The sequence below is a fragment of the Nomascus leucogenys genome, chromosome 16, assembly GCF_006542625.1.
Source record: "Nomascus leucogenys isolate Asia chromosome 16, Asia_NLE_v1, whole genome shotgun sequence".
NCBI lineage: Eukaryota > Metazoa > Chordata > Mammalia > Primates > Hylobatidae > Nomascus > Nomascus leucogenys.
Window position 1 is genome coordinate 40,236,672 of NC_044396.1, and position 12,598 is coordinate 40,249,269.

At 37.8% G+C, this 12,598-nt stretch overlaps 1 protein-coding gene across 2 annotated transcripts in view; it reads right to left on the minus strand.

Moving 5' to 3' along the window:
• The window catches only part of PXDNL (peroxidasin like), a 330,955-nt gene that overhangs the window by 119,184 nt on the left and 199,173 nt on the right, over positions 1–12,598 (minus strand). For both annotated transcript variants that reach the window (XM_030795454.1, XM_030795455.1), the window contains 2 exons: positions 8,743–8,859; positions 6,771–6,929 (listed from right to left, as the gene is read on the minus strand). In XM_030795454.1, coding sequence (XP_030651314.1) covers positions 6,771–6,929; positions 8,743–8,859 — 276 coding nt within the window. The remainder of the gene's footprint in view (positions 1–6,770; positions 6,930–8,742; positions 8,860–12,598) is intronic.

The following is a 12,598-nucleotide window of genomic DNA, read 5'->3' on the forward strand; positions in this document are numbered from 1 at the left end:
GAAGACTATTATTCTAAGTGAAGTAACTCAGGAATGGAAAATCAAATATTTTACGTTCTCACTCATAAGTGGGAGCTAAGCTATGAGGACGAAAAGAGATAATAATGATACAATGGACTTTGGGGACTCGGGGGAAAGGATGGAAGGGTGGTGAGGGATCAAAGACTATACACTGGGTACAGTGTACACTGCTTGGGTGATGGGTGCACCAAAATCTCAGAAATCACCACTAAAGAACTTATTCATGTAACCAAACACCACCTATTCCCCCCAAACCTACTGAAATTTAAAAAAATCCATTGAAAAATAATAATAATAATAATTCATGTGGCAGTGACCTCTGGGGATATTACCAGTGAAACATCATGAATGAGTCCACACCATCCATGAAAGCTCTCCCACATTGCAGCTATCCCACAACACTCTACATAGCTCACAACGCATGTTGCCCTTATTGACTGACCATGCACATTTATTCAATATTTACCTTCTGCTTACAAAATATATTTTAAAATTAAAATAATAGCTAAAGTACCTATCTAGGAAGGAAATTACACATTTGAGTCTGAATTGGGACTCCAGGAAGGGCCTGAAAACACAGCAGGGTATTAAGGGGGCTTTTCCAGCTGTCTTAGTGTTGCTGCTAAGGCCTATGGCACAGGGAGAAGAGTAAGATGTGTCCCAGCCATGAGGTTCAGAGGGCCAGCAGGATCGCACTGCCTCTCCCCTGTGGGGCTTACTGAGCAGATCCAGAGCCTGTCCAGGTGACTGGGAGAGAGGGGCCCATGTCTTTGGGCAGTGCAGTGCTGAGGGGAAGAGACCTCATATGGTTTGGTTCTGTGTCCCCACCCACATCTCACTTTGAATTGTAATAATTCCCATGTGTCAAGGGCTGGACTGGGTGGAGATAATTGAATCATGGGGGTGGTTTCCACCATACTGTTCTCGTAATATTGAGTTCTCACGAGATCTGATGGTTTTATAAGGGGCTTCCCCCTCTGCTCAGCACTCATTCTCTCTCCTGCCACCATATGAAGAGATGCATTCTGCCATGATTGTAAGTTTCTTGAGGCCTCCCCAGCCATACAAAACTCTGAGCCAATTAAACCTCTTTTCTTTATAAATTACCCAGTCTCAGGTATTTCTTCATGGTAGCAGGAGAACAGACTAATACAAGGCCCTTCATTCTCTTGGATATGGAGAGGAGAGTTGCCTCCCATCAAATTGAATGTGTCACACAGAAGCGGAGACTAGCATTTACTTCCCTAGTTAGATGTCTGCTTGGTCAGTGGACTTGATGACATGGTAGAGGTGAACAGCAGCAGAGAACTAGAAAGCAAAGGCAGAGCTGAGAGACAGAGTAGCATGGCAACGTGACATCCTATAACAAGTCAGTGCCAATTTATTTTAGTGCAAAAAAAATTTGAAATCCATCTACAGTTTTTTCCTAATATACATTCTCCATGAACTTTCTGAAGTCCCTCAGTACTGGTACACAGATAGATCACTGTGATGATTACAGATTGATCACTGTGATGGTTAGTGGTATCTACAGAAAATGGTGACTTAAGCTATCTTTCAGGTAATAAATGCCCTGTAGGACTGTCCATTGAATGAGGAAACCCTATTAGCTGGGGTTGGTTCTAAAAGGAGGTAAGATTGACTGAAAGACCAAATGCTGCAGCTAGATGTCCCACATCAGGGAATAGAGTACTGGGAGGACTTCAATATGGCCTCTGAATAATACACACATGAAGCCTGGGGGCTGGCCATGCAGAGCACCCTGATGACCAAGTAAGGCCACACAGCAACAGAAGGAGAGGTCGCCACACTGCTGGCTTCCGGTCAGCAGGCTTTTCTTCTCCTTTTTTCTGTACCCTCACTGGGAAGGACACCTCCAGAACAAAACCCATGTGACATGGACCCAGGGTCACTCTTCCATATGTCTACTGAGTTATTCCCAACTCTTTTATTATTGAGTTGCTTTCTTTACTGACAGAAAATGCTACCTTTTTCCCACATTAATTCCCAGACAAAATGGAACAAATTTGTGGGTTACATATTATTTTCTAATATACTATCTGGGTACGTTTTAATTATTATAGGTTTATCATGTGTTTTAGTATCTAGTATGATTAGCCCTCCTTGATTCTGGCTCTGTTTCAGAATTTTCTTGGTTATTCTTTCTTGCATATCTTACCTAATTTTGATGATTTATCACTCAACTCTATGTTAAATGACAGTGATGACAGTAGAAATCTTTGGTCTGTTCCTTTCTTTATGAAAATGTTATCTCATTTATTGATTAAGCAAGATTCTAGCTAATGAGTTCAGTAGACCTATTTTATCATGCTAAAGAAATATCTATTCAGACCTATGTTATGAAGAGTTTTTGATGAGAATGAATGTTGAATGTTTAACAAATGCCTTTTTAGTAGCTATGCAAATACTCATGATTCTTCTTCCTAAATCTATTAATATAAAATATGTTAATTAATAAAATATATTCTTTTCTACTACTGTTTTGTTCTTAAATTTCTGGAATAAATACCATTAATGTTTTTAATGTGCTACTGGATTCTTTGATATCTATGATTACATTTATTTATTTTCATTTTGGATTTCTGTGTGGATATGTAAGAGCTTTGCTTCTTTTATTTTTAATTAATTCTTAGAGTTTTATTATCAAGATTATGCTTGTTTTTAAAAAATACCTTATGGCATTAATTATTTTGTAATCCTCTAAGCAATTTAAGTAACATTGGAAATGTTATTTAAAGGAATGGTAGTTACTCCTGGAAAAGCACCTGACCACATGATTTAGTAAAGATAGCTCTTCCACAGGTTTAACACGTGGAATAATTAACAACCTCTACAGCCATGCCAGAGAGTCATAATTTGAGTATCTGTTCTGCTCTGATCTCTGGCAACTTGTTTTCTCCTTGTAACATTCTGTTTAGATTTCTCTCTCTTTTGACATAAATTTTCATTAGTTACATTTTTCTGTAAAATTACTAACTTTATTCATTGCTTACAAATATTTGCATATAATTATCCAAAATCCTAGTGGAAAAAATAAAATGCATAAGTCAGGGTTAGAAGCATCTCTGGAGAGCAAAGACACTGTCAAAAACACATGAGGGATATGAAGACAGATATGAAAAAAGCCAGCATAATGCTCTGAAAACAAAGGGCTAAAAGGGATTGAAGAGAAAGAGAGAGAGCTAGAAACTGGGCAAAGAAGATCAACAGATGAGTGGCACCCAATCATTTTGGCCTCAGGAACCCTTTACTTTTAAAAATTATTGACAAGCACTAAGAGCTTTTATTTATATGGCTTACATGTAGCTATGCTTACTGCATTGGGAACTAAAACTGAGAATTTAAAAATTTATGTGTTCATTTTAAAATTATAATTATAAACTCATAGCATTTTTAAATAACATATTTTTATGAAAATTAATTATATTTTCTACAAAAAAGTAGTGAGTAGAGTAGCATTGTTTTACAAATCTCAATAGTAGAAGAACTGCTTTCACATTCAATCTCTTACAATTAGTTGTTTTGGTTGAAGTCTATGAATAAAATATTACCTCACAAAGACATGTTTTTAAAAGTATAGGAGTATTTTTAAGGATTTTTCAGATAACTGTAAACATTCTTTTATACTATACCAAAATTTGACAATTGGTAGCTTCTTTTTTTTTGTTTAAGTTTTAGGGTACACGTGCACAATGTGCAGGTTAGTTACATATGTATACATGTACCATGTTGGTATGACGCACCCAGTAACTCATCATTTAACTTTACTCGTCATGTAACTTTAGGTAGCTTCTTTTGACAATTTCCTTTATCACACAAACTACTGAAACAATATGTATGTAAAGGTCAAGGTTTAATAAAAGTAATATTTCCCCGTTTCATCAATAACAGCATCAAGTAAAATTACTTTCCTTTTTTACTTTCTGCTACAAACAAAGGATATAAATGATATATTCCTACCATTTGGCACCCTCTGTCTTGGTTCAGGCTGAGGCTCCAGCAGTTTTACCCACCATGACTTTTGCACCATCAGCGCAAATGTCAACCCAGTGAAGAGGCAAATTACTGATACTATTATGAGAAAGTTTTAACCTAGGAAACCCCCTCAAGGGTCTCGGGATCTCCCTCAACCAGCAACCACAGAACACACTTTGAGAAGTATTGCAACATACACAAAATGTGGAGGTTCCCCAAAAAGAAACAAATAATGTGACAGAAGTGATATTAAATGAATTAATTCAAGAGAACATTCCTTAAATAAAATAGTATTTGATTCTTCATAGTAAAAAAAACACCTAATACCCGAAGGAAATTCAACACTAAGACACCTTAGGCAGAATAAGACTGTCATAGCACATGAAAATTCATGTGCAATATGCCAAAATACAGTTAAGGAAGCTGATTCCTAGCTGGAAACAGATGAAGGTTCTGCAAAGTATTACTGGGAACAGGTACTGGGGGGGAAATATTCCTCATAGTCTCAGAGATAAAATGATTCAACCTGCTATACTTTTTCTTGAATTCATTCACTCTTCCATTCCATTCACCCCTTGGTGACAATAGTAGCTCCAGTGGTTTCTGACTTTCATTTTTCTCCATTCCAACCTATCCTATCCTCTTTAGGTTAACAAATATTATTTTTCTATTTTTTTTTTTTTTTGAGATGAAGTCTTGCTTTGTCGCCCAGGCTGGAGTGCGGTGGCATGATCTTGGCTCACTGAAACCTCTGCCTCCCAGGTTCAAATGATTCTCCCTCTTCAGTCTCCCACCTCAGCCTCCCGAGTAGCTGGGACTACAGGCACATGCCACTATGCCTGGCTAATTTTTGTATTTTTAGTAGAGACAGGGTTTCACCATGTTGGCCAGGCTGGTCTCGAACTCCTGATCTCAGGTGATCCACCAGCCTCAGCCTCCCAAAGTGCTGGGATTACAGGTGTGAGCAACCATCACGCTCGCCCCAGGTTAATGAATATTCTGAATATCGATCTGATCAAGACTTTCAATAGTTCTATAGTCTGAAGTCTAGATCTGATATGTTCCAACTCAACCAACCATCCCAACTAACTCCTTCCATATGGCTCTCATCTGCCACCCTTCACAAAATCTGGTGCTACACTTAGGGCCCTTTGTTCTCTAAAAAACTTGTTTGCTTCCATATTCATGCCAATTGCTAGTGGTATTTTTTCGCACCTATGGATATGTGGTAGATTTATCAAATTCTTCTACATATGTCAACTCCTAGATTAAATGATGTATTCTAACACTAATTTCAACAGGGGCAACTTACAGTGGTCTTAGAGAGTCGAGGAAGCCTCCTTAGGGAAGTGAAGTGGCTTCCAGATTGAGATCTAAAGCATCAACACGAGCAAGTCAAGTGAAAGGATTCGGCAATAGGGAAAAATCAAGATGAGGCTCTTTAGTGTCCTTACCTCATATTTGGTTTTAATAATATGTGTGGACTTACTCTTGGTCCCATTTTAAAAAATATAATGTAAATACCACCTAATTTTTGGATTTTAGTTGAACACCAATTCAAAAGTAGTTTGAAACATTCTGCAGACAAGCTTTTGGTATTTCCTCTTAGACAGAAAGGTTTGCCAGGGCACGTCATAGCCTGACACCTTTCCACAATTGTATTTTCAAATCTTCCCACTCGTTTGAGTTGCTATTTGCACATCTTCCCTACAATCCTTTTTCCCCCTCGTAGAACCTCAACTTCCTTTAAAAAAAAACATTTAATATGTCTAAAATATAAGGGAACCTCAACTTCCTTTAAAAAAAAATTTAGTATGTCTAAAATATAAGGGGAAAGTAATTGCTAACAGACCATATGTAGACAGTAGCTCAGTGTAGGCCTTCATCTGTGTTCAGGCATCAAGAACATGTCAGCATTCCCAATGCTTCTTCTCACACCTATGCTGATGGATGCAGCAGAGCTTTGCTTTTCCTTCTCTTATGCTCTCATCAATATATGTTACCTCTGAATTGAGATCTACTAAGTCAGAACAAATTGTAGCAAATTGTGGAGAGACTTAGGAAATTATATCAAAATGTAAAGCAGCGCTGAAAATGCAGTTTAGGTGCTATGCATTTTGTAATTAAGTTCCATCATTTCACCATAGGCCAGAAACTAAGAAAAAATGTCAATAGTAATTAATAACAACTATTTTTCATTTTTATATTGGAATTATCTTTAAAAATTCAAACCTTGATTTTTTTCCCTTTTTATATATCAGTTGACAATACATTATGGATGAATAGCACAATCTCATTCCACAATATATATTAGGTAGGATAAACCTAAGTACAGTTGTCACATGAAGAGTCTGAAGGGGAGTGTCTTTACTGTATTCCTAATACCACTCAGCATAAAACATACTTCAGTGTCAGAGTGAGATTCAGCACGTCAGGCCGAGAAGCTGCATTCTTTTGTAAGATAGTCCAGGCAGGTAGGACTAATTAATCATACTAATTGTAAAAAATTTTGTAAGAAAACCTGAAATGGCATTTTTAAGGAAAACATAATCATAATTAGTATGAATGAAAATAGAATTCTAAAAACTGAAGTTATATGAAAGACTGATTGGAAGAAGACACCAAATTTGCATTTCTTAGATCATATGACTATATATATAGTCATATATGTCATAAGATCCCTGTCAGGTGTGTTAAAGACACAGGCAGAGGGCACACTTCAGAATGTGAATATGAATCACAGTATACATTACCTTTGGGTTTTACAGTCAGCTGCACAGACACCTTTTTCACCCCCAAGGAACTGACTGCTTGACATTCATATTGGCCTTGATCGTGCTGTGCTGCATGGTCAATTCTCAAAGTGCCAGAGGAGAGAACCATATGCTGGCCTTCCACAGGGAGCTGCCCTCCTGCAAAAAGAGGTAAAGAAAGTATTCTACGTGGCCCAGAGCACTGAAAGCCAGAGCTGCTGGCTGTCCTGGGTAAAGGGTGAGGCCTGTCTTTCAGGAAATTCCCGGTGCTAGGGTGTACTGTGTGTGTTCTGCCCTAGCATTGCAACCCCAGAAACACAGCACCCCCACGCCGCTTGTCCCCAAAACTCTGCCACTGTATCATAAGGAATTCTCATCTGTCACCAGAACAGCCCAGCCTCCTAATGAATTTTTAATCTTCATGTTTGTGCCCCTCAGCCTTACTATAATAAGAAAGCAAATTTCAAAACCAATCTGATTCTTGAATTTGATTTTCAGATATCTTCGTGACAGTTGTTTATCATGTGTATGCAATGTATGGAATACAATAACGTGATTGAAATACATTTAAAGTGCAGAGGCAGCATATCGAAAATGATGATTTTGTGACATTCATGCTGTTAATCTACACAGTCAACCAGAGGCCATTGTACTTTGCACTGCTGAGCTCATCTGAGCCTCTGAATCCTTCTTAACACTTTATTCTTATGGTCATTAACAATTAAATGAGGTTATCATTTTCAACTAGTTCAGTGAAAACTTGTATCATATTGAATGTCTTGTTATAGATGGAAAAAGGAATAGTTAACCCTATTGAGCGTACACACACTGTGCCATCAACTGTTCTAAATGTTGAAGAGTATACATTATTCACATCAAACCCCACAACCACCCTATGATGTAGGAAACATCGTCACCCCCAACATGGCAACAAAGGCTCTGGCAAACAGCAGTTAGCAGGTTTGCTCAAGGTCACATGACAAGCAAATGGAGGAGTGGAGATGTGAACCAAGGCTTTATGGTTCCAAAGTCTACCTCCTATCAACTAATCTCACAAAGAATAGAGCAAAAATGTTAAGACAAGAAATTCATAAATGTAGATTTTGAATTTTATTTCGTACGTGAACTAATATGGAAAGTAGGATTTCCAAGCCCGGAGGAATCTTAGACAAGCTCTCATCCAGCCAATTGTCAATCCTGTTCTGTTACGTGCCTAGGTTCCCTGGAAGTGTCTGGCCCCTTGGTGGGGCCTAGGCGGTTAGATCCTGCCTGCCAGGCCCACGCCCCACCACCCACACTTCAGGAACAGCAGCTCTTTTTTGGAGCTTCACTTCGGATTTCATTTCACTTATGATTTCATTTTGTACTAGAAGAAAATTATCCCACCAAAAAGAAATGTTTAAAACTGCCACACTTGCGGCCGGGCGCGGTGGCTCACTCCTGTAATCCCAGAACTTTGGGAGGCCGAGGCGGGCGGATCACGAGATCAGCAGATTGAGACCATCCTCGCTAACACGGTGAAACCCCATCTCTATTAAAAATACAAAAAAAGTAGCCGGGCGTGGTGGTGGGCACCTGTAGTCCCAGCTACAGGCTGAGGCAGGAGAATGGCGTGAACTTGGGAGGCGGGGCTTGCTGTGAGCCGAAATTGCGCCACTGCACTCCAGCCTGGGTGACAGAGCAAGACTGTCTCAAAAAAAGAAAAAAAAAAACTGTACGCTTTCCAGTAATTTTATTTTAAAAATCAGGAAGCCGAGTCCCAGAGGGGATGATCTCAGGAAGGCCACACACTCAAATGCCAAAACTCAAAACACCACGAAAATTATGATAACGTCACATTTAGATCAAAGATTATTTTCTGTGTAATTTTTTCATGTCCATGATATATCTTCGATAATTAGACTATGTTTTTTACTGTCTACAAAAGAAGGCACTTATTTTTCCCCACAATTACCTGAAGATGTTCTAATACCTGTTTTTGTCCAGACAATTACAGGAGGTGGATTGCCATCAGCTTCACAGAGCCACTCTACAGCATGTTCTTCCAGTACCACTTGATCCTTGGGGGTTACTGTAAATTGTGGAGGAGCTAAAAAGAATGAAACATACATCAAAATTGAAAATTATTTTACAAATTTTCAGTGCCAATAGAAAAAAGAAAGTGTGTTCAAATACGTCGTGTGATCAGAATTTGTTTACAATTATATATAAACAAGGTTATAAAGAGCATGGAGGTGCTTCTGTATGTTTGTGCCTGTTTGCAAGGAAGCCAGAAATACACACATCTGGTCTGCAAAGCAGAACAGCAGTAGCCAACGAGAAGAAACCATTTCTAAATCTTATGGCAGCTGTTTCCCATGATTGAATCATATTGGTTATCATTTTACTAGATGTGATAAACATATTTAAAGCTACAAATTGTACTTTAAACTATTAACAAAACCGTTTCCTCCAAACTTTCACATGCACAATAAAATTTGAAACGAGTTGATCTTTTGATTTCAGAAAGAAAAATAAGCTCCTTAAGATTAATGTTTCTACAACACTTGAAATTATGCTTTTGAAAAGTCACATTTATGTCAAAATTCAGAGTTCCAAATATTCAGATTTTGTATTATTGATTTTGTATAAATAAGAAATAGCTAATAGCTGCATATGCCATTCCTGAAAAGCGATTCTGTCCGTGACTCTTCGATTGAATAAAAAAATAAATCAATGTGGCCATTTAAGAAGAGCGCAATGATCCCCAGTAATGCCTAAGTGATCAAAAGAACTTTCGCAGATGACTTTGTAACTGGAAAGGGGTCCCAATCCAGATCCCAAAAAAGGATTCTTGGACTTTGTGCAAGAAAGAATATGAGGCAAATCCATAGAGTAAAGTGAAAGCAGGTTTATTAGGAAAGTAAAGGAATAAAGAATGGCTACTCCACAGGCAGAGAAGCAGTATAGGCTGCTGGGCTGAGTATACTTATAGTTATTTCTCAATTTTGTGCTAAACATGGGGTGGATTATTTACGAGTTTTCTGGAAAGGGGTGGGCAATTCCCAGAACTTAGAGTTCCTCCCCATTTTAGACCATAAAAGGTAACTTCCCGACATTGCCTTGGCATTTGTAAACTGTCCTGGTGCCGGTAGGAGTGTCTTGTAACATGCTAATGCATTATAATTAGCATATAATGAGCAATGAGAACAACCAGGGGTCACTGTCATCGCCATCTTGGTTTTGGCAGGTTTTTGCCAGCTCCTTTACTGCATCCTGTTTTATCAGCAGGGTCTTTGTGCCCTTTATATTGTGCCAACCTTCTATCTCATCCTGTCACTAAAAATGCCAAACCTGCTAGGAATCCAGCCCAGCAGGTCTCATCCTCATTTTACCCAGCCCTCATTCAAGATGGAGTCACTCTGGTTCAAATGCCTTTGACAACTTGACGAATCATTTCTCTCTGCCTTGTTAGATTTTTGCACAATTCCTACTACCCCCTTCTTTTCACCTGCATCTGGAAATACAAGAAACATGATAAAGTAAATAATATTTGGCAAAGTGTATTTGTTGCAAGTTTCATACTGTGTGCAAGTACTGAAGAGTTTCTTAAAGTCTTCATCCATTCTAACTAAGTAAGGTGCTGGCCTAAATAACTATGGTATAAAATAAATTTCCAAGTCACACAAATTCATGGAAACCCTCAGGAATTCCTGCAAGCTATTTGTAATAGAGTTCTAGAAAAGTCAAGCTGGAAAACAGCCCACAAATCAGCAATCTCAGGCTCCTCACTGCACAGATGAGAAAATTCAGACTGTAGGAGGTAGGATTGAATTTCTCTCGGTCAGAACTAATAAGTAGAAAAGATAGTAGAGAATCTGAGCCGCTCAACCCCCAGCCTGATGTTCTTTCCAGAACATTACACTAACTCCCAAAATTACTAAGAACAACTTAAAAAGAACAAAATTATTTCTACATTAAAAATAGATTCATGACACAGTAAAAGAGCTATATAACAAAAGATGGTAGTAGTTAAAAGAAATAATGTGGTCCTGGTTCTAGTGTTGGGAAATTTGATTTCAACTTTTGAATAATAATAACTTTAATAATTATTAAAATATTAAAATTCAATTTTATTTTAATTATTAAAAATATTAACATTTAATAACTTCAATAATAATTAAAGTTCACAGTTAGCCAAGTCTGTGTGAAAAGAATTGTTAAACTTCACTTCATATGTTCTCACTTTTAACAGAACCCAAGATCCACATCTTAGCAAAGTATAGAAAACATTTAAGAAAATAGTCAATTTACATTTGTTTCTAACACTAAAATGAGCAGCTTGCTAGGTCAATGAAGAAATTATGAACATCACCAAAGCAGGCAGAGAAGGTGGAATAATTAGACAGGAATGATGAAGCTGACATCTTTGGGCTTTCCATTTAAAATGATGGCCTTCTGAGTCCCACCTCCAGTGCTAAAATAGCACATGCCGAGATGAAGTGTTTTGCTATTTTATTAAAATCTAATATTCTGGCTACCCATTAAGGTGCTGCCTCACACATAAAGCATTTTGATTTACACTGTGGATGACCATAGGCCTTTTGACCTATATGTTCACACTGTGATTCATATCTTTCATTGAAGCTTTTTTGTGTCATTTTATTTATTATTTATATTTGTTCCAGTCAGTCTAAGAAAGGAAGTTTATCTGTGGGTAACTGTGATCTCAGTTTAAATAGACATTAAAAGATCAAGAACATGGATAGAAACCTGTTAAAATGACACAAAAGGATGCATCTTAAAATGTTTAATCTATGATTAGGCAAATAAAATCAGCCTTTTAAATAAATGTATAGAATGGTTAATGGACCATTTCAAAATCAATTAAAAATCTGGGCACACAGATCCAAAAGTGACACAAGTACATGGTCGCAAATAACAAAGGACAAGCAGATGGCCATTTCAGTGCAAACTCACTGGCAACAAGAAATCATTAGCATATTGTGGTAGAAGAAATAGGCAGGATGGTAAAGGTTACCAGAGTTCTGTTAAGCAATGATTGACGCAGATGGGCAGATGGAAGCATAGGAAGGAAGTACATGGAAAAAGCTGACAAACAAAAGCCTAGCACAGTGTGGAATACAGGCAACCACTAAAGTGTGAAAGTGATCAGGCATTAGGTTTCTAAAAAACAGACATTGAGCACAAAATGATGTAAGCAAAACAAAACCCAAACACAATTTCTTTGAAGGCATTTTTCAATCTCAACATATTAAAAGTTAAAAATAATGTTTGGGTCCTTTCAAAATAATTTCCCCCAGGAGTTACCAAAGATCTCAAGAAAATATTTCATTTCTGCGCCTTCTTATTAGAGCAAGGAAAGTATATTTGGGATAGCAGTTCTAGGGAAAAACACAATTTTTTTTTCCTGAGACATGTAAATAGGAACAAGAAAGTATTGATCTATTGCTACTTAAGGAGTTGATGCTAAAGAGTTCAATTTAGAAAACATTCTCTGAATGCAGAAAGCCTAGGCTGGAGGAAGCCTTGTGCTTTGTGGGGGCCAAGACCACTCTTGGGGCCACTGGGGCTCACTGTTCTGCAGCCCTCCCAACTCAGGCACTGCACTAGGCTGGCCACTTCCATTTTTCTCTGTTCTGTGTTTCATTGGGTTCAGTGTTTTGGTAGATAACATCCTATGCAAATCTTAAAATAATGAAACTTAACTCAACCAAAATATGCACGATATCAGGAAGCCCCTAAAATGGATCATGTAAATTACCGTACTCTCGTCAACTGATGAAAAACTATTTTAGAAAAAACTGGACCTTTGATATGACTCCAAT